This window comes from Notamacropus eugenii, chromosome 3, assembly GCF_028372415.1.
Source record: "Notamacropus eugenii isolate mMacEug1 chromosome 3, mMacEug1.pri_v2, whole genome shotgun sequence".
Classification (NCBI taxonomy): Eukaryota; Metazoa; Chordata; class Mammalia; order Diprotodontia; family Macropodidae; genus Notamacropus; species Notamacropus eugenii.
The window spans coordinates 152,416,076-152,439,822 of NC_092874.1; the positions used below are offsets into that span (position 1 = coordinate 152,416,076).

Consider the following 23,747-nt stretch of genomic DNA (forward strand, 5'->3'; position numbering starts at 1 on the left):
GGCAAGAGGTGGAGAGGAAAACAGGTGGACCACTCATTGAGTCCCTGGCATTCCAGAGCTTGACTTGAAACTGATTAAAATGTAATTGGGAACCAATTAACCACATAAGTAAAACTACAATGGCATAGATAATGTTAACTTGTAGTTTTCTAAATCAGTATGCAGTCCCAGGGATCCATTTCCATTTGAGTTTGACACTGCTGCTTTAGGGCAAGTTTAATTACCATGTGGCATTGCTAAGCACTCACCTATTCATGTTCAACAAAAAGTATCTGAGTCCTAAGGAGTGCTACACTCACCTTGGAGATTTGTACAAGCTCCATGGATGCTAAGTGTCCTACCTCCCTCTATAAGGAAGCAACAGCTCATTGTCAAGGAGCTTGTGGATCTGTGAATTTATCCAATACCAATTAAATTCTTAAGCCCTCACTTAGCAGTGATTGCTTTATTCTAGTGAGTCCTAGTAAAATAACCTTGGCATGACAGAATTGACTGCTCAGAAGACAGCTGTGCTTGGAATATAGGAGTTTTAATCAGCATAAAATGAATAAACAGATAAATAGTGCATGACAATCGGCACCCAATGTCTAAACAAATAATAAAAACAGTTACCCGGCAGCTAGTAACCTGTTGCTCTCCTAAATCCACAGAGTTCCCTCTACAACATAGAAGTTTGCCTCATTCCAGAAATTATAGGAAATAAAATTTGACTTTGTTTAGTTGGCCTTGTCCTCTCTTCCCCCTCCCCCCATGAGTGAGAAAAGGATTGCCTACTCAATCTCAGTTCACACAACCAGCAGGGACAGTATTTATAGAAAGACACAGAAACTCTGGAGGAACTCTTAACCTGGGGTTCAGAGCACATGGAGGGACCTTTTGAGAAAACTAAACTTCCCAATGAAGGTGATTTCCTTGGTCTTGGCTATCTCATTTTTACATGGATCCTAACTTCTTCTGACCACAGCTAATTCATCACAAAGCTGGGTAGATGGACTCAAAGGCTGGCCCAATGAAAAGAAAATCCTTCTGTCACACCATTGCCTGTCCCAGCATCCCTCTCAGACTTTGAATCCAGCACCCCTTCCCCTCAACAGCTTCATTTCTATCCTCATTTCCTGTCTGCACCCCCAAACAAACTATCTCCCCAGTCTCCTACAAAGCTGGATGGGTTCTGTTACTCCATCAGGATGCTACATATGCATCAACCCTATCAGGCTAAGAGATTGTCAACTTGTTCACTGGACTTTGCAGATGCTTTCCAAAAGGTACCCTGATATTACCCAATTAGGGCAAGAACCCAATAGCTTAGTTCCCCAGACGTTCTTCCTTAAAAGTAGGTCTGAAATTATTTAATTTAGATTTTCACAGAAATAATAATGTGAGGAGGACAACTCAGACACCTCAGTATTTACTTTAGCATTCCAACTAATCAATATGTAAATCGAATATTGTTGTAGCTTCAAAGAAGCCAGGTGTTCTAATTGCTGTTTCTATGATGCTTGCAGTTGTATTATTTAAAAAACTGAAATGTAGGGATGAAGTACATTCATTTTCCTCAGTACAGTTAATTTGGTCCTGTTAGTTCATCTTGCAACTCTTGAAGGAGTATGTTTTTCTAAAGATTCAAAAGGGATAGGGAAATTAGCACAGTGTAACTTGAAGCTCTTTGACAAATCTCCGCCCCGCCTCCACGTCATGGTGTTGTTATTCAAACATATTCAAACCATAAACAGAGAGAGGTCAAGCAAAAGTGGTTTCCCAGGGTCCTTGTGTATGCAAAGATCTGTTAACAGGAAAATGTGTTAGATGGGATCAACTTGTGGGGGAAACCATGAATGTATGCACCTGCTCAGAGAAATTGTATTGTGTAAGAATTGAACATTTGTTACCTGATGAAAATTAATTTCAGTTTTATGAGGGACATTTACATAAGAACAGGACTTAATGAGATTCAAAAACAGCTGTCAGTCGCTGACTTCATAAACAAATCAACACTTAATGACTGAATAAGAGTTTCGGAATAATTGGGTAAATGTAATTACATTGGCTGTGAAGGTGGCAAGTACAATTTTGTCAGCTTGCGTTTACCTTGATTCCTCAGATTCCTTGACTATCAAGAGAGGACTTGACATTATTTTATTTCAGATACTAAAGTCTATAGGATAAAATCAAATAAAGAAGAGTACTGAGTTTGATTTCTGGTGCCCACTCTACCCCTGGGAATCCATAGTACCTGGCTGGAAACCACAAAGCATCTTGCATCTTCATATCCCACAGTAATTATTTAACTTATTGAATCCAATGTAGACATGAAATAAACATGATTATCCTCCAAAATAGAGTCCTCAGTATTTCAAAGTAAAAATGATTGAGGGGCAGAGAAGTGGAAAGTTTAAGCATGTATATTTTGGAAGCTGTTTAACTATGCCACAACTGAAAATCAGTGAGATCACACTTTGCATTCTCACATGTGGCCAAATGGAGATTGCTTAAGGTGTTTTTTTAATCACTGAAAATGTGGCCAACATCCAACCTTTTTTCCTTTCCTTTCTAGTAATTAACATGGTCATATTCAAGTATGTATGACAGGCTTTAATAGAGTAATCCGCATTAAGCTGCTGTATCCTAGGGAAGTATTATAGCTATAGAGTACTTACAATAGGCATGAATCAACTAGAAAAGGAAGAGAAGAAAAAACTTAGAATGTGTGTATGTATAAATATTTAGACAAATAAATTCAGCATAGCAACAGTAACCTTAGAGTCCATATTGTATTTTCATGTTAACGTAAAGTTGTATCATCATAAAATTCCCGAAGTACTTCCATTGATACACTGCCATGCATATTTTTTTTGCAATTTTTCACTCAATAAGCATTTATTAAACACTTAGTATATTCAAGGGACTGTGCTAAGGGTGAATGAGTCAAAGGCCAAAAAAAAAAAAGGCCCTGACGTTCTAGAAAGTTACATTTTACTGAGGGGTTACAATATTTATACGGAGAAATACAAAACAATTTAGAGAAAGAGGGGGAATGGTAGGAAGAGAGAAAAAGAGGAGGAGAAGGGAGGGAAGGAGAGATGGAAAGATAAAGGGAGGGAAGAAGAGAGAGAGAGAAAGAATTAGTTATTAGGGGGAGCTAGGTGGCTCTGGGAATAGTGTGCCAGCCAGGCCCTGGAATCAGGAGGACCTGAATTCAAATTTGACTTCAGACACTCGCTGTTGTGACACTAAGTCCCTTAATTCTGTTTGTCTCAGTTTCTTCAGCTGTAAAAATGAGCTGGAGAAGTAAATGGCAAACCATTCCAGTATCTCTACCAAGAAAACCCCAAACTGAGTCATGAAGAGTCAGATACAACTAATCAACCCCCCAAAATATCTAGTTATTTATAGGTTGTCTTCCCCATTATGATATGAGCTCTTTGAAGGCAAGAAGTATTTTTGCTTTTCTTTGTGTTCCCAGGGTATAGAATATTAAGCAATTAATAAATGCTTCCTGACTGAGATGCTGAGAAGTTAAGTGACTGGTCAAATGCCCAGTTATGTCAGAGGCAGGACTTCAAGCCCATTTTTCCCAGTTCAGGGTGAGATCTCCATACACTCAGATGCCATGCTTCCTCTCTTACAGGGTTGTTAGGAGACTCGAATTCGATCTGTGAAACATTTGCATGGCTTTTTTTTTGACTAAAGTACTATTGAAATGCCAGTTCTAATTCTATTTTTTAAGGATTTCTTTTTCCCAGTGTTCTCTTGTATGGCTCCTCAAATTCCATTCCCTTCATTTGAGCAATTCTGAGTATTTCCTCTTCCTAGTTGTTCATTGATGTGTTCTAACAAAATAGGACAGCAGAGACATCGGTGATAACAGACTTCAATAAAGTTTCTCAGATTCACATATAGAGAAGTCCTGTTTCCTCTTTGGGTAAACTATGTTATAGAAGATTTAGAAGATATGCTGAATTGACTGTCCCCATAGCCGAACCATCCAAATTAAAACTTCTAATACCAATTCATGCAGTAGACCTTATACAATTATGTAACTGTGCAGAAAATAAAGGACTCCTACAAATGGCCATTTCAGTCCACATATCATGGATCATTAGCCTTGTAAGTGATCATGGAGATCCATCCTCCTCATATGATAGAAATGAAAACTGAGACCTGGAGAGAAATTCAGTGACATCTTGTTCAATTTCATGAAGCTCATTAATACTAAAATTGGATCTAGAACCTTCCTTTTGACTTCCTACAGAGGCTTTTTTTTCCATTATATTCTGATGCTTTATTTGAAAAAAAAACAACAGATAAATTAGAATAGAAGCTTCTTTTCTGTAGCATAGGGCAAGTCATTTGTAAAATAATGTTATCCAAGTTCTCAAAATTATGTAGAACAGAGAGATAATAGATAGAATAAATTTTTATTTACCTTAATCATTTTTTACCTATCAGGCATGCTTTACTATAAATCCTGATTACTATATGATTAAATAGTTTCTACAGTATCAAATTAATTATAACTATTGTTTTTATGAAATAAAATATGTTAAAGATATTACTAAATTCACCTCAATTATTAAGCAAATATTTTTAATAGCACTAACCTGCATCCCATATATTTTGGCATGGTTCATGCCCTTGAGTAGTTCCTGATAAAAAATATTAAACCATTAAAAGATCTTTTCTGATTATGGAAAACTATTCACTTTTCCGAAAGTTATTTTTAATGTGGTAATGAAAATTTTAGCAGCTTTTTTGCTTGAAAATGAAAATTGTTATTCCAGATGAGGTGAGCATAATCTCACTGGAAGTACCTCTAAGAATCTCAAACGTGCAGGAAGGCATCATTCTATTAGATGCACCTCAATGAATTCAGAAATCACCCTACCAGAACTGGACATGTAACCCATTATCCACAGATCATGGATAAGAGATAAATAATAAAAGCCTACTAACAGTCTGCCATGTACTTAAGGAGTACTTAACTTGAGGATAATTGATGCAGTAGACTTTAAGGGTTCTTGCCCAGCCCTCAAGGTCTGTCGATTCAATGGATGCTGTGCTTAGAAGATGGGATCCAGTCTGTGACTCTGGGCATGCCCATTCATTTCTGAAAATCATTCCTAAATGATTAGTGCAGAATAGCAATTATCTGCCCTCCTTACCAAGAAACCCTCAGTGAGGAAAAAATTCAAACTCCAAGAAGTTTAAAAAAAATACTTTGTGACATTCACTAAATGAAAGTGGTTCTAAAAAATATATTTTTCAGTTACCAGTTGGCTATGTGACTAAACTTCTGCTGCAGAAATGTCAATATATTTTTCCTCTTCTTCAGACCTCATGTCTAACTCACAATCCAAGCTCCCTAGAATTTCTCAATGTCTACTGGACCACTTAATTATTTGCTTCCATTTAATATCAACTTGTCTTTGAAAAAGAAGCAAGTTATTTTTTCAGTAAGAATAAGCAGATAGATGCTTCTGGCTGTTCTTGTTTGTCTTATTTAGGTCATGTAACCATATTATATGTTCTATGTGTAATATTATATTGTGTTAGTCTTTCCTCACCCAGTAATCCTACTCTTATCCCTTGTTTTATTTTAAGAGTCAAACTGAAGGTGGTTTTATAATTTTTTACAAAATGATCATAATTTAACAGTCAACCAATATAATAAGGTTGTTTGTTTGTTTTGTTTTTTAGAAAAATCTCTTTCCTCCCTTAGGCTTATTTCACTAACACTGAACGTAAATGTACAATGTATCAATCATTTTGATAATTTAAAAAACAAAAAAGAGACAGAACTTTTGACTTCCACAATGTATTAATTATAACAGTTGTTTTGTTTTCCATTTTAATATTTCAGGAAAACTAAGTTCAGTGTGTAGAAAAGTGGTTGACAATCAAATAAAAATTCCAGAGAGCATATAGTCTAAAAAGAAAATGATGTGAAAATGCATACCTTTAACGTCCCTCCACAGGGAGATTCAAAGAATGATATTTTATTTTTCTTTTTAATACATTTCTAGGTCCAGTGCAACTCGATTCCGTTGGAGTCAGAGCTATTATACAGCACAAGATGAATGGGCTTTAGACAATATTTATATAGGACAGCAATGCCCAAACATGTGCAGTGGACATGGTTGGTGTGAGCGAGGACTGTGCAAGTAGGTATTCCAGCAAAAAAAGTGGAGGGAGTCTTGGGAATGAGAATTCTATTTATGAACGTTACCTCAGCGTTGGTCAAAATCATTATGTGAATGCATTATTATATATGAAATAACCAAAAGGAAATGCCTTTTCTTAACCTTGGTTCAGATACATGGAACATAGTATTACTCTGCTAGGCTATTTATTAGGAAATTTAGATTTTTCTTCTCAAAACCAAAGCTCCAGAAAAGTCTGTCCTGAAAATTAGCACGGGAAGGGTATCTAGAAGTGATTTGAAGAAGCTTCCTTTCCCCTCATCTGTAAGTCTTAAAGCACCATCTAAGCAGGTATGACCTTCCAATTCTGCCATACTTTGAAAAGCCCTATTTTGTTGCATGCTGCCTCATGACCTCCAATTCTTAGACTCTTTAGTCTCCTTCACAGTTCAGCTCAAGCACAACCTTCTATAAGATGCCTGCTCTGATCCCTGCAGTGACAACGGCTTCCCCCTGAAATTACCTGGTATTTATTGCAAGCATACCTATTTTTGGCTGTCTCCTCCAATAAAATATAAACTGCTTGAGGGCAGGCACGAATTTGTTTTTTATCTTTGTGTCCCCATCCTGTGTAGTAGGATGTTTAGTAAGTGCTTGTGGACTAATCCATTGATTGATAGTGAAGGAAGTGTCTGTCTTCAGTTTCTGTGACTCAAGTGACTCAGTTGTCACTGATGAGTGTGGAAGAAGACATAAAGAGGATGTCATCTTACTATTTCTCAAACCACACTCTGGACTGATTAAGCAGACCCAGATTTCTAGCTTTACAATAACAAAATCTGCTGAAATGTGATGAATTAGTACTTATCTATTCATTGCCTGTTGCCCAAAAGTTAGGCTTTCCATTAGGGCTTCATTCCTTTGCACCCTGTTAAAAAATGTAAATACTCTAAGATAGCCCCTCCAGGGTCTTGGGCAAGAAAACCCCAAGTGAGGTCACAAAGAGTTGGACAGGACTGAAAGGACTGAACAACAACAATATTATAAACAGCAGGTTTATTATGCCTTAGTGTGAATGAGCCGATTGGCTCCTTTCCTAAAAGTGGGCTTTAACAATGGGAAGAAAGTAGGAGCCATAAAGTCACTGGGGGCCTGAAGAGATTTATAAAGTGAGGGGAGAAGAGGAGCAGCTAGCTAGGACCTGAGTTCAAATCCAGACTCGGACAGTTACTAGCTATGTGACCTTGGGCATATCATTTACCCCAACTGCCTCAAAATAAATAAATAAAGTGAGGGTGGAAGAGTAGATGGAAGAAATGGGATAGGGAGAAAAAAGAACAGGAAACCTGGAAACTAAAGACAAACTTGGTCAACTTTACAATTTTGCACTTCATAGGAACTTGGCAGGGATGGGGAAGTGTCCATTTCTAAAGGTTTCAGAGCAAGTTAAGAAAAAAATACATAAAAAATTTTGTTTAGAAATAAAATTTGTACCTGAAAAGAGGGGAAGACTGCAGAGGTGGCAAGAGACAAGGTGGAAGCAAGAATTATGAGACTGATTGCTTTTTACATTTACCTTTTGATATTATATTTACATCATCCCCTAGAAAGTCACTGTAATCTAAGAAATTAAATGGAATTACATTGAGTATTGCACTGGAAAAAGATAGACAATGGAAAAGTCACATTGAGAGAAACAACTTACCGCATCTATGACTTAGCAAAGCTTTTGTCGAACTTTTTACTTCTTGGTCATGTTGCGAACAAGTTGAACAAGTGGCCTCCAGGTCATTCCTGCCTAATGTAAAAGGCTACAGGCGTACCTCAGAGATGTTGCAGGTTTGGTTCCAGACCACCGCAATATAGCAAATATCACAATAAGTGAGTCCCATGATTTTTTGTTTGGTTTCCCAGTGCATATAAAAATTATGTTTACATTATACTACAGACTATTAAGTGTGTAATAGTATTATGTCTAAAAAAACCCAATGTACGTACCTTAATTTAAAAAATACTTTATTGCTAAAAAGAAAAAATTACTAACCATCACCTGAGCCTTCAGCAAGTCATAATCTTCTTGCTGGTGGAGGATCGTGCTTTGGTGTTGATGGCTTCTGACTGCTCAGGGTTGTGGTAGCTGAAGGCTGGGGTAGTTGTGGCAATTTCTTAACATAAGACAGCAGTGAAGTTTGCCACGATGGACTCTTCCTTTCACTTGAACATCAAGGGATTACTAATTGGCCTCATTTCAGTATTGTTTTGTCTCAGGAAATAGGGAGGCCCAAGGAGAGCAAGAAAAGTATGGGAATGGGCAATCAGGGAAGCAGTCAAAACACACACAACATTGATCAATTAAGTTTGCTATCTTGTATGGGAGTGGTTTCGTGGTAGTCAAAACAATTACAACAGTAACATCAAAGATCACTGATCATAGATCACCATAGCAGATATAATAATAATGAAAAGGTTTGAAACATCATGAAAATTACAAAAATGTGACACAGGGACATGATGTGATCACATGCTCCTAGAAAAATGGCACCAATGAACTTGCTCAACAACTTTTGTTACCACAAACCTTCAATTTGTTAAAAAAGAATAAGCAGTATCTGCAAATCATAATGAAGCAAAGCACAATAAAGAGGTGTGCCTGTACTCAGTGTAATGGGGAAAACAACATTACATATTATATTCAGCTCTCTCCTCTTTATTGAGATGTTTCTTGGCTAACTGAAGTAGATTTGAAATTTAATGAGAAATGACAGGAGGAAAAAGCTACAATTAAGAAAGTCATTCTGGTCTACCTTGCTAATCTTCTCTTTAGGTGTGACCAAGGGTATCAAGGCACCGAATGCCAGCCAGAAGCTTCCCTTCCATCTACGATTATGTCAGATTTTGAGAGCCAGAATGGTTGGGAGACAGACTGGCAAGAAGTCATCGGGGGAGAAATTGTTAAACCAGAACAAGGATGTGGGGTCATCTCTTCCGGATCATCTCTGTATTTCAGTAAGGTAGGGACAAACACTGAGAGAAGTTATCAGGGACTTAAATAGATGTGCTATCATGCCATAGTGCTGATATGTGGCAGAGTCTGTCTAGGCAGAAATCCAAGGCAAGATAATTTATGCAAATGCAAAAATAGATATGCTTTTTGTTCAGATGCAGGTGCAGAACAAAGAAAATTTGATCTTTTAGCAAGTAAACAAGATTGAGAAAACAGTAAATCAGGGTGGATTAAATTTAACTAGGTCTCACATCCATCAACACTTAAGTCTTCCCTGATCATTACCATCAAATATAATTAGTAAGTGTCTTTGTGTGCATTGTACAGCACTGGATTCTATACACACTCATGCCAAGATGAGTGGACTTTGTCCTGCTGAAGTTGACATCTTAAGAAGACAACATAAATCCAACAATACACTTTCATATACTTAAATACAATTTTATATAGGTTAAATATGTGCAATCATGCAAAACATGTCTCTATATTTGTCATATTGTGAAAGAGGATGGAAACCCAAAGAAAAAAAGTGAAAAATAGTATGTTTTTATCTGTATCTAGACTCCATCAGTTTTTTCTCTGGAGGTGAATAACATTTTTCATCATGAGTCCTTTGGAATTGTCTTCAATCATAGGATTGCTGAGAAAAGCTAAGTCATCCACAGTTGATCATCTTACAGTATTGCTGTTACTGTGTTCTCCTGTTCTGCTCACTTCAATAAGTGAATAATTTTGAAATAGAAGGAAGAGGAACAAATTCAAAGTAAAAAGACTTCACCAAATTTAAATAGATCAAAGTCACTTTTAAGAAAGTGTCTAGAGATTCACATAAAGGAAGAAGAAGCTGTAGGAGAGTTTAAATAAAAGCTTAATGTTAATGAATCAGTAGACTAGAAAGAATTTTAACTACATTGTACTGAATATAAAACTATGGAAACAGAGATTAGAAATAATGTTCGCTAAAATTTATAATGTAACAAGAGTTAGGATATGTTTGGGTTTGGAAATGCTGTCTGTAATTATCTGCTCTTTATAGCTTTATGGCATCAGTTCTATTTCTACTCTACTCAAGTACTTAGACCAAAGTGCCATTTTGAAAAAAATAAAGGAAGAATATTTTTGAGGCCCTGAATTATTAAAATGCTCTTGCCTTAAACCCCTAAACACACATACATTGATTCCTACAATTTTTGAAAAAATTATAACTATACATTAAACCAACTTGGAAATGTTTAGATTTGAAAAGCAAATTCTTGCCCAGGGTGCTTCTTTCTTTTCATCATTAAAAAGAATGTAGCATTTTGCATAGGTAAAGAAAAAGTGGGGATGGGGGGAGACATGTCGATTCTGGAGGATAAAATGTCAAGCTAAGCAAAGATCTGATACATTTTTCATTTACAAAAATCCTACACAACACTTTTAGAAAACCTCTGTGGACTAACACCAAAGTTTCCTGGGGGAAAAAAAATAGCACTTGACTGTGAATTTCCTGATAAACCAATCATTACAACTAGCTAATTGCGATAATTGGATTTTTTTAAATAATTGTCTTCACTGTTAGATCTTCCTCCTTCTGGCTCATTTCCTCATGCCAAGTTTCTCAAAATAGTTTGCTAAATTGGAATTAACCTGCTAAGTTCTATAGTTTTGGTTTAGTTTTTTTCTTCATAAATGGTCTTCTTGTAGTGATTCAGAAGTTAGAAAATATTATTTGACCAAGCTATATTATGATAATCCTTAAGGTGCTTTTCATATGTGTTATTTCTGATTCAGTGAAAGAAAAATACAAAGGCACAAGTAGGAAGGTGTGAGGTTGGGGAGTGGGGTGCAGAGGAGAAGAGAAAGAGAGATGGGAGCACTAGATGGATAGAATGCCAGGCTTGGAGTCAGGAAAAGTCATCTTCCTGAGTTCAAATCTGGCCTTAGATACCTACTAGCTGTGGGACCCTGGGCAAGCCACTTAACCCTGTTTTGTCTCACTTTCCTCATCCATCAAATGAGCTGGAGAAGGAAATGGTAAACTGCTCCAGTATCTCTACCAAGAAAACCCAAAGTGTGGTCACAAAGAGTCAGATGTGACCAAAAAACAACTGAACAGTCAAAACATATGGAGAGAAAGAGAAACACACACACACACACACACACACACACACACACACACACACACAGAGTTGCCAGACTACAGACAAATATTCTACACCTACCTACGCAGAAAAGTAGATAGACTTTTTAAAGTTTCATTGCTTCCCACATTTGATACGTGTGTGTATATCCTAACATTTGCTACATATATGTTTATATCTATGTGTATATGTATGTGTGATTCTCTCATTTGCTTCCTTAGCACTGAGACCTCCAAATGATAATCTCTAGACTAAGGCTTTACTTTATTAACTGTTTTGTTTACTGCTATATTTGTGTTTTCAATCTTCCTTTAATTCCTTTTAGTCATCTTTGCAAGGTTGTACACTTTTAATTAGCCAGCAGCATTTTCTTTGTGATTTTCCATAATCGGAGATTTTCTTCATTAACTTAATAAAATAGAATTAGTTTTGACTACTATGTGATAGATTTTTTTTTCTCCTTTTTGCCATATAGAGCATCTTTGTTTCTCACACAGTATTTTTATTGAGATTCTCAGGGATTAGAGAGCTCTGTGACAAATTCGAGAACCTTTTGTAGCTCTGCCCCTCAGCAGAATCTGGTTTTGGCTATAGGATTTCATAAGCAAGACATTTTTTCATAATCCCATTACCTTGAAATCATTTACGAACAACAGGAATGATGACAAACCATTTCAGTTTCTGTCCAACACTTCACAGCATGACCATGACATGAGAGAGACACACTGAGCCTTCTGGTAGAAGGAAAAGAAATTGCTGGATTGGAAGATATTGTTAACTCTTTTCGGCCCTAAGATGCTTTTTGGTATCCAGGAAAAATTTATTAACTTTATCTTTCCCCCCACCCACGGTGAAAATGACTAAGATGCTGTCCGCTTTTATCAATTAGTTTCAGCTGTGCCTGGCTTTACTTCTAGCCCCAGGCAGTCTATGAAAAAGAGAGGAAGTCTGTGAATAATTTTCTGCCCAGGAAGGAAGGTATCAGCTGTGATATAGGACTTGTTCCCCTTATCACAGCATATCTGATTTAGCACCTCACAATCATGTGTGATATCCCAGCCACCAAAAAAAAAAAAAGTGTTTGTCTTAAACTCCATTTAGCTTAATTTTGCCCTGCTACATTTTTAAATTTTCCAAATACTTTTCTATATTATTGGTGATAGCAATGTTTCTGTATCACATTAAATATGCATAGCATTTTAAGTAGGTTATATCACAACAACCCAAGGAGATAAGTCTTGCAGGCATTATTATCCCTGTTTCATGGTTGAGGAAACAAGATCACAGAGGTTGACTGGCTTTCCCATGATCACTTAGCTAAGTGTCAGGAGTGGAATCTGAACCCAGGTTTTGCTAACTCCAAGTGCAGTACTTTATCCACCATATCACTGGTCTAGGGACTAATAAAATAAATCAAAGAAGGAAAGCAAAAGAATGAATGCACAAGATTGAATTACCATCACCAAATCAAAATGAACCAAACTTTTCCTCTGAGCCACAAGGAAAAGAATATTATGTACCCACAGCAACCATGCAACAACCATGCTACAACCATGCTACATGGAGTACTATAGCAGCTCTCTTTGTGGTGGCAAAGAAGCGAAAATTGCAGGGATGCCCATCAATCGGGGAATGGCTAAACAAGTTGTGGTATTTGATTGTGATAGTACACTACTGTGCTATAAGAAATGATGAGTTCAGTGATCTTGGAAAAACATGGAAAACACTGCGCAAAATAATGAAGAACGAAATTAGCAGAACCAAGAGAATATTGTATACAGTAACAGCAATATTAAGAATGACTTTGAGCAAATAAGTCATTTTGACTATTATAAATATCCAGTTAACTATAAAGGAGATATATCTAGATGCTATTTGAATCTAGAGAGAGAACAGATAGATGTATAAGATAATTTTACATATATGTGTGTGTGTGTATACACATATACACCTATTTGTGTCTAATGATAGCCATCTCTAGGGCAGGGGGGAGGAAAGAAAAATAGGGGGGAAAGAAATTTATATGGTAACTTTATCATATATTCAAAAGGAATAGCAGGTTGTATATAATAGATTTGTAGTGTCATGTGCAATCATCTTTTTATTATGTTATGAAAATGTTTTATTCCATAAAAAAAATAAAATAAAGTGGGGGGAAAAAAAGAAACTTAAGGAAGGTAAAACCAAAAAGAAGGCACAGTACTCTATATGTAAGAGGTTTTTTTTTATCTTTCCTTTCTTTGATAGGCTGGAAAGAGACAACTAGTGAGCTGGGATATGGATACCTCTTGGGTGGATTTTGTCCAGTTTTATATTCAGATAGGTGGAGAAAGCACTGCGTGCAACAAACCAGACAGTAGAGAAGAGGGTGTCCTGCTTCAGTACAGCAACAATGGGGGCATCCACTGGCACCTCTTGGCAGAAATGTACTTCTCTGACTTCAGCAAACCCAGGTATTAATATTCTCATTAGACTTTTGCTAGACACAGAAAGTCACATTAGTTCAAAGGTTACATTTTTTTTAAAAATCTCAATTTAATTGTCTTACCTGAAATATGTGAAAGGCATTCTACAACTATCCAGACCGTTCAGAAAAAAAGAACAGACTTTTAAAAGTTTCACTGTTTCCCTTATATATGATTTGATTAGCTGTTTAAGCTATATTGATCTAGAATTTTAGCTTCATCTAGGGCTGGTTCTCCACATGAGCAGTGTAAGTTGCCTTCTGCATATGTTACGATTTTAGGAACATCCTCAACCAACTTGCCGTTTTTGCATCGAACCACCTTGGTCTCATCTTTATCCGTTACAATCATCTATCAAAGGTTATTGCTAATGATTATAAGGTTCATTATCAATCACTTAACCTCTCAGTGTCCTAGACAGGTTTTGACTATAAGTCAAAGAGAAGATGCTGGCTCAAATTGTTAAAAGAAGTTCACTCTTCTAGGAGTTCTCTGCAGTGGAGAAAGTCCCAGTCTAGTCAGCCCCTATGTATTAGTCTATTTAGTCTATAAGTCCAGTATAAAAACATTTATTTAGAAAAATGGTAACTTTTTTAGTGTTTTTTAAACACTAAAGTGTTTTTTAAAAGATTTAAAAACTCAATATTATCATTTTAAAAATTAATTTAAATTAAGCAAATTTAAATCTGCTGAAGATGTGTAATTATGTAAAATATCTTACATTTTCTATACTAAATATCACAAAAAATCTAGCCATTTATGTCCATTTTAAATTTCTTTTATTTCTCTCATCTCTGTACCTTGAACTTTAACACAATCATAATAAAATTTACTTCATAAGTAGAACAGAAATCATGGTTAAGTGTATGACATGTTGGTGTCACCCACATGCTCTGAATTGCTAAAAATTTGGTTTAAATTAAATATTATAAGTACGTATGAGTTTACAACTTAAAATGCGCCCATGTCAAAACATTTTGTAAAGTTAAGAATATATGTGTGTGTTAATCTAGATTTTATATGTGTATGGATGCGTGTATATATATATATATATAGAGAGAGAGAGAGAGAGAGAGAGAGAGAGAGAGAGAGAGAGAGAGAGTGTTTCCTTAAAGTGAGATAAACATTTTTCTATCGTGGATCATTCTGCAGAGTTCTTGAGGCACCATTCCATGCCATAAAAAATCTCAACCACGTTTCCCCACAAATTATAACTTCTCTTTTGATATGACTTTTGTCATGACAAGCAAAATTATTATTTTGAATCATGATGAAATATATTTCTTTTCTTCTCCAAAAAAGACACCATATCAAATGAAGTATTGAGTAAATGTGGAGAGCCAGAGATAGTTCTGGACTTGAATTCAGGGAGAACTGGGTTCAAATCCTGCCTGAGACACTTACTATTTGACTCTTGGCGAGTCTACTAACTTCTCTGTATCTTAGTTTCTCATCTATAAAGTGAGGTGTTTGGCCTCAATGGACTCATCAGTCCCTTCAGCTTCTGAAAAGATGATTTTCTTCCTCTACATTCTTCAAACTTCATTCCAACATAGCCAAACCAGAAACTTTTTTAGTTGTACACTAGACTAAATATTATATTTTCTCAGTGACTCGTCTTGCTATTTATAACTAAGAGAGAGATTGCTTTCACTTTTCTAAAACATGGATAACTGACTTTTCTTTAGGTTTGTCTATCTAGAACTCCCAGCAGCTGCAAAGACACCCTGTACTAGATTCCGTTGGTGGCAGCCAGTTTTCTCAGGGGAAGACTATGATCAGTGGGCAATTGATGACATCATCATTTTGTCTGAAAAACAGAAGCAGATCATTCCAGTCGTCAACCCAACTTTACCTCAGGTACTCATGCCCTGCTATAGGGGGACTCTAGAACTAAAGCAAATTTCACATAGAAGGGTTTCAGGACTTTGCCTCTTAAATATTTTTTTTTATCCAACACCAAACAGTTTTCTGCAGTTCCACTCAATTGTTGGTATTATGGTAATACTATCTAACTCACAAATTGCCTTTGGATGTGAAGTTTTTGAAGGTAAACAAAGTCCTCAACTGAAATGAAGTGAATACTTGGAAAGTATTTATGCATTCAGAGGAAAGATAGAATCACAATAGTCTAGAAACATGTATTTGTTATGGCATTGGCCATCAATCAATATAAGTTCATTTTCTAAATTTAGAGTGCTGCTATTACAGTATTTTTCTTTGTTTGTTTCTGCTAGAACTTCTATGAAAAACCAGCTTTTGATTACCCCATGAATCAGATGAGCGTGTGGCTGATGTTGGCAAATGAAGGAATGGTTAAAAATGAAACTTTCTGCTCAGCTACCCCATCAGCCATGATATTTGGGAAATCAGATGGAGATCGATTTGCAGTAACTCGAGATTTATCTCTGAAACCTGGCTATGTCCTGCAATTTAAGGTATTTGTGTACAGTTTCTGTTTCAGACTCCTTCTAGTGAGTCAAAGGCAATGTTGTATAGTGAATAGAGAGTGAATCTCAGAACCAGAAAAACCCAGACTCAAATCTTTTGATACTGACTATGTGATACTGAGATAATCACTTGAGCTCTCAGTGTCATAGACAGGTTTTTAACACTACAAGTTGCAAAGAAGATGCTACCTCGAATTATTAAAAGAAGTTTATTCGTCTGGGAATTTCTTATAGTGGTAAAACTGCAAGTCTGGTCCCTGTCTAGTCAGCTCCTGTGTATTAGTCTGTTTAATCTACAAGTCCAGTCCCTTTCCCTTCTAACAAGTTAAGGAAGAAAATATGTCCTGCTTCCTCAAGACTAGAAGGGACAAAGAACAGAAATGTATTCTGTATATTTTATTAAAGAAGGACTTTGCTTGAAGAAAGTGTAGTTAACTGTAGAAGGGCAAAGCTTTTAGTTCTACCCAAATGGAAACAGCTTGTCAGTTTTTAATGAGCCTCATAAGTAGTGACTATGTCATTATATTTCAATGAGTACACATGGAACTCAAGAGTTTAAAAGAAAATTAACTTAGTACTTTATCCCACTTGTGATTTAATGAATGTCATAGTTCCAGATGGGAATGGATGAACTTTCTTGTTTCACTTAGAAGTGCCTTAAGAACTTTACAAGATATTTTATGCTTTCACTGTACGTTTTTTTCCCCAAATAATTGTACTTCCTTAAGTCAGTAAATTTCAGTTCCAATTATCATTTTTCTCTTAAAAGCATGTTGCACCAAATTTTTCAGCTTTGTGACAACATGTCAACATGTATAGTAAGTATTTGCTTTGACAAGCTGTTGTTTCGGGATCCTAATCAAAATTTTATTGAGTTTATAATGAAATCCCATCGGTGAATTCTGAGGGTCGAAAGCAATGCAGTTTTAATGAGCTAGCACAACTACATGGTCCTTACATAATTGGTGGGTAGAGACACTAAATAATTTACAAATGGAATTAGTAAAGAAACCAAATGTTTACAGGTAACTCTTCAAATATAATTCCCATAGTTCTATAAATAGGGTAGCTAGTCTTTAAAAAAAAAAAACTAGTACTATATTATCATTACCAATTTAAGTTTTAGTGTGAAGTTTCAAGTGAAAAACCTCACTCTCAGTTGATGAATTTACATTCATATGCTAGCACTTCCCAAAATGGTAAGTAAAAACTTCAATATGTAAATGCATCTCCAGAAATACATACATATGATTTAGTATCTTGACACCTTTTCTATTTAATGAGTGACAAAATCACGACACTGTAGGTGTTATATTCAACATAATTCTATACGTGATATACCATTCTAAATGAAGAGATGGTTAACTGTATCTAAAATGTTGTCAGTTCTTCAAACGAATGGCAAAATACTGACATTTTAAAAGCTTTAATTCATCTATCACAGTAGCAACATCTCCCCTTTATTTCTGCATTGATTTGATGCTAGCCATATTGTGCAATGATGAAATGATTGTCATTCATTTTCTATTCCCTTAAAAGGAAATTAATAGATGAAGAGTGAATTAATGACCACTTGAATGAGTAAAGACTATTTGTGCAAATTGTTCATGTGGAAGTTTGAAAAATACACAGTACTTCCTTTAAATGGACTGTATATTAGGGCTGAGCTTAAATAGCTCTCAGAGTGTGCGTCTACACTATCACAATAACATTTATGTGATGCCTTAAGATTTGCCAAGTGCTTTACGTACGTTATCTTATTTGAACCTCATGACAACTTTATGAAGTAGGTGCTATTTTAAACCTGACACTGACAGGTTAAGTGACTTGCCCAGACCCACACAGGTAGTAAGTTTCTAAGGAAGGATTTGAATTCAAGTCTCCCCAAGTCCAGCAATCTATCCACTCTGCCACCTAGCTGCCTATATATGATTACCCTGATGCTTCATTTCTAAAGCTTAGCTTTTTCATTGCATTTGAAAGAAGAGACAGATCTGGCATGTTGAAACTCTTGGTTAACACACTGCTGTTTTACAAATTCAGTTAATTTCGGTTCAATAAACATTTTTAAGCCTCCCCTGTAAGAAGATCCCCATGCTTGGCTCTGAGGGAGATTCTAAATTTTGCTATAACAATGTCCCTGACCTCTCAGAGTTTACAGCAGAATAGTGGGGAATAGCATGTACGTAAATAATTATAACATGGAAAAATGCATGAGTGTTCTCTCATTCCCTGAATCCTCTATCACTCAGGCACTCTGTACTCACTCTAAGCTCCCACAAGTAAGTTCTCTTCATTGACTCAGATTCCCAAGAAATTAACAGAAATCTCAGCTTTCCATTCATGCTCCTTCCTCCATACTCAGACCACTTGCCAGCCACTCCAAAACCAGCACCAGACCTTATGCTACCTTCCCCATGCCTAGAGGACATGATGGCATCTGGCCAAATTCATGCACACAGCTGTTCCTCCTTTCCCTGAGTCCTCAGCATTTGATAAATAAGCTCATTTTTGACAGAAGAAAGGTAAGACTAGAAATAAAGATTTTATGACTCACCTGCGTAGATAAATGTGAAAATTAAAACTATGGGAGGGAATGAGATTGCCAAGATAAATATGCCCAGGAGGGCCTTTAGTATAAACTGCCTGAAATGGTTCAGCCAGTGCAGGATATGGAATGTTTAAAGAAGAAAGAGAACTGGCAGAGTGTCATACCTCAGGAGCCAAGAGGTAAGAACAAAATAAAAAGATATGGTAGTCCACAATGTCAGATACTACAGCGAAGTCTAAGAGTATAAGAATTACAAGATGCCACTGAATCTGGTTTTAAACACAATTTCCCTCACTGTATACCAGGCAAGGACTCTTCTTAATTATTTCATATAAAGGAAAATATGTTAGAATGATAAGAATAAGTAGCTGAGAGATGAGATTAAGATATATTCTTAACTTCATCCTGTAGACTTAAAAAGAACACATCCATATGGAATCTGTGTAGGCTAATTTAAAAATCCCTTCTGAGAGATGGTTTTTGTCTTTGAAAGTGAAACTAAGGGAGACTGGGATTTCTTTCCTTCGTTCTCCCTTAGAGCAATGAAGGACTGTCATGACTGCCATCATGGAAGCAGGAGCCTACGGTAAATGACCTGTTGAGGACCCTTACAACTCTTTTCTTCTTTGATTCTGGAGACAATCTAGTGGATAGTAAGAGCAGGAAGAGGAGTGGAAGAGAATTAGACAAAATGGCAGATAACCTAGGAACTGAAAAAGTCTTCAGATGTCATTTACCCCAACCCCCATCCTTTTAGAAATAAGAAAGATATCTCCTTAAAGAGATCAAGTTAATTAACATGATCCTATGGAGAATAAATAACAGAGTCAGGATCCTAACTGAGATCCTCAGATTAAAAATCTCCTACTCTTTCCACTCACTGCTCAAGGTCACATGAGAAAGGAAGTGAGGGTCAGGATTAAAACCCAGGACTCTTGATGCCAAACCCACTTCTTTGGGTTCTACTAGGTGACCCTGAGCAAGTCAGTGATTGTAAAGTCATTTGTAGAGCAAATATAATCCGATGGCATCCACAAGAAATTACAGCAATGTTTTTCTTTCTTGATTGCATTGTCATTATGCAGCTAGGTGGTGCAGTGGCTAGAGCACCAGTGCAGGAGTCAGGAGGACTTGAGTTCACATCTCACTTCAGACACTTGACACTCACTAGCTGTGTGACCTTGGGCAAGCCACTTAACTCCAATTGCCTCATCCTGGGTCATCTCCAGTCATCCTGATGAATATCTGGTCACTGGATTCAGGTGGCTCTGGAGGAGAAGTGAGGCTGGTGACCTGCACAGCCCTCCCTCACTCAAAGCAAAGCCCAGTGCAAGTCATGTCATCTTTTCTCTGATGGCATGGTCTTCTTCAGCGACGAAGGACAAACATACACCCCCTGCAAAATAAATAACTTAGTACTTTTATCTAAATGGACTTTTTTCTTGCTGAACTTTGTATCTCTTCTGATAGGAAAATAGATTTGAGATGCTTGGTTTTGTTGCGGTGTTTTTTAAACAAAAACATCAAAGAAGACAATTGACTCTAAGATAATCCTTGTATTTAAACCTTTCCAATGTTGCTACTTTTCCCTTTCCTGTGCTCTTAACTTTTCTTTGAAATGGGAAATAAATCAGATTTTTAACTTCTCGTTCTTGGTGCATGGCCATGTTCCCACTGAGAATCTTTGATATGGCTCATCCTCTAAGATGGTTCGAAGAAGAAGCCCCCTGAAAACAGCAGAATAATAGGAAGACAATGACATATCCTCAGATCATTTCCGTATGACCTCCATCAAATAAAAGATTTTTAAGAAAAAAAGATAATAATAAAGCCATCTTTTTATCTCCCTGAGCAGTAGTCTACTCCAAGGATGTCAAACCAAAATAGAAAGCGGAGTCACCAATCCATAGATAAGGCTCCCTTTGAGCTGCATATTGGCTTAGTTTAAAAATATAGTATTATCGATGTTTTATTGTATTTTTATTTCCTTAACTATTTCACGATTACATTTTACTCTGGCTTGGGCCACACTCAGGAGCATCTACAAGTTTGACACCTCTGCTCTGCTATGAACATTCAATATAAAAGATGGGTGGTCAGATAGGCCCTTGTCCCAGGATCATTTCTATCTGAACTCTTCTAATATAAGACGACAAGAATGAGGAAAATGAAAATAGATGAAAAGCAGCATGCTATAGAACTAGTCAGAGCTGGACTGGAAGTCAGGAAGCCCTGGGTCCACAGTCTCCCTCAGAGGCATAGTGGCTAAGACTCTAAGGTGCCAATCTGCATTGGGAGAGAGCATTCCTCACCAGGAGTTCCTTAAACTGTGAATACAGCTCCATACGTAGTATCAACAAAAACTACCATTTCTGTGGTGCTCTAAGGTTTGCAAAATACTTTCTATACTTCGTCTCACTTGAAAAATCCTGTCCAGTGAAAATTATTGGTCTTATTGTTCCCATTTTACCAGTGAGGCTCAGAGAAGGTGAGCACTTGCCCAGAGTCACACAGCAAGTTTCAAAGGCAGGATCTGAAGCTAAGTCTAGGTACCTCTATGTCTGTTGTTGTTGTGTTTGTCCTTCATTCTCCAAGAGGACCATGACCTCAAGATCATGACATGACTTGCAGTTGACTTTGACTTGAGTGAGGAAGGGCTATGGAAGGTCATCAACCTCATTTCCTTCTCCTGAACCATCTGGGTCCAGTGGCCTGATTTTCATCAGAATGACTGGAGATGGCCCAGGAGGCAATATCAGACCCTGGCCCTTTCAGGCTAAGGTCTTATCACATTGTCAGTTTGAGTGAGATACACCCATTCAATGAATAGGCTTCTTCAAGTTATTCAACAGATAGCCCCTTTAATCAAAAAAAACCCTCTCTGTCTAGCAGTCTATTCCCTGCCATGTTTGAAAAGAGTTTCAAAAGCTGTGAAAAAGGGTCTTGGGTCTGTGATTAGGATTTATTTACCTGTACAAGTGGATGACAATGGAGCAGTATCTGAAAGGTACCTGTGTCACAGAATACATCGTATATCAGGCATGTGAATAGTTAGCATTCAATAAATAAAGCATCTTTAACTGCCTCATTGATTTATTTGAACCAGGACCTTCTATAATCCTAATCCTCCTTTTCCAGCTGAACATAGGGTGCACTAACCAATTCAGCAGTTCTGCACCAGTCCTTCTGCAGTATTCCCACGATGCTGGCCTTTTCTGGTCCCTGGTGAAAGAAGGTTGCTATCCAGCATCCCCTGGAGGCAAAGGATGTGAAGGAAGCTCCCGGGAACTGAGTGAACCTACCATGTATTATACTGGGGACTTCGAGGTGTGGACAAGAATCACCATTGTTGTTCCAAGATCTCTTGCATCCAGGTAATAATGCAAGCCATTTTCATTTTTTTATGTGATGCCTCCAAAACCTATTGATTATGGCTTTTGTACATACAAATACAAGAATTACTTGTTATTCAGTCATTTTTCAGTCATGTTCAACTCTTTGTGACTCCACTTGGGGATTTTTCTTGGTGAAGATCCTGGAGTAGCTTCTCATTGCCTTCTCCTGCTCATTTCACAGATGAGGAAACTGAGTTAAACAGGGTTAAGTGACTTGCCCAGGATCATATGGCTAGTAGGTGTCTGAAGCTGGATTTTAACTCAGGAAGATGAGTTTTCCCGACTCCAGGCCCAATACTCTATCCACTAGGCTACCTGGCCATCGCATAAGAAATAGTAGAGACCAGCTATTGAGATCCAAGAGTATTGTAAACAAGAGCCCATCCTTTGAAAAGTAGAATCCACATGTAGAAAAGCCAAAGTGGGAAAATTTGGGGTTTTGGTTGGTTTTTTTTTTATCTAGATTTATGAGTCTCTATGAGGCCCTTTTGATTTGTGCACCTCCCAAATACAGTGCTTAGCTCATTTGCAGCTTCCTCTGTGAAGCTTTTTCCCAGATTCCCAGTTATTAGTGTTCCCTTTATCCTATGCAGGTGTGTACTTTTCCCAGTGGAATAGAAGCTCCCTGAGGGCAGGAACTCTTTTGGTTTTGAATTTGTTTCTCCAGGGTGTAGCAAAGTGCATTTCATGTGATGGGTGCTTAATAAAAATTTGTTAAAATTAGCTAAATTGAATACAGTGGAACTGTTTAACATAGGCATCAGAGGATAGCGTTAATGACTACCTGGTTACTATAGACAGTTATTATGTGTTCCTCTTCCTGTCACTGCTCTGCTTTGTTGGACTTAATTTAAGACACATTACATCTGAATGCTGGCTTGAGTTATTGAAGTTTCGTTTGCTCTATGCTGCCATCTTTCTTTCCTTCAGCTCCTCCCCAAAATGGCAAAGCTGTAAGATTTCTGTGTAAATCTCCCAGAAAACTAAGGTGGGAGAGACAAGAAAATGTGGAAGAGGTTCCTTTTCTCTTCAGCCTGGCTGTGTTTGTCTCTGCCAGGAGTCAGCGCAGTGAGTTTGTCAGTCAGCTATTAACTCACTCTCCTGCATCAGCTACACAGTATTCTGATGTCTGCCTAGATTTTCACCTATGTGTCTACCAACCAAAATCTCTTGGTTTAGCCTCAGATCTTTACTAGCTGGTGACCCTGAGCAAGTCACTTAACTCTGATCACCTCCAAAAGAAAAAACCCCAAAACTCTTCATTTAATTACCTTTCTACTTAGTCACTTCACAACTCTCATTCAAAAGCCAAAGAATCATTGTCTTTACTTAGCAGTTTAGTAGGACTTGATAAAGGGCTTCACTCTCCACACCCATAAACTAGGAAAGAGCCTCACTACTAGTGATACCCAGTGGGCAGGTAGGTATTGGGTGAAATAAACAGAAAATTCAAGTGTTTGAAGCAACCAGTTGACTCCTATGGTACAGGCAAGAGCCAGAGTTGAGCTACTTACATAGTTCAAAACTGATTAGTGCTTCACTGCCACTTTAATAGAGGCAGCTAGATGGCTCAGTGCTGGACCTAAAATCAGGAAAACTTGAGTTCTAATCTCATCTTG

The 23,747-nt window shown here is 37.1% G+C and overlaps 1 protein-coding gene across 2 annotated transcripts in view; it reads left to right on the forward strand.

Moving 5' to 3' along the window:
• Positions 1–23,747, forward strand: part of RELN (reelin) — a 553,318-nt gene that overhangs the window by 406,997 nt on the left and 122,574 nt on the right. For both annotated transcript variants that reach the window (XM_072653135.1, XM_072653136.1), the window contains exons 23-28: positions 6,024–6,161; positions 8,965–9,151; positions 13,515–13,720; positions 15,421–15,592; positions 15,970–16,170; positions 21,872–22,107. In XM_072653135.1, coding sequence (XP_072509236.1) covers positions 6,024–6,161; positions 8,965–9,151; positions 13,515–13,720; positions 15,421–15,592; positions 15,970–16,170; positions 21,872–22,107 — 1,140 coding nt within the window. The remainder of the gene's footprint in view (positions 1–6,023; positions 6,162–8,964; positions 9,152–13,514; positions 13,721–15,420; positions 15,593–15,969; positions 16,171–21,871; positions 22,108–23,747) is intronic.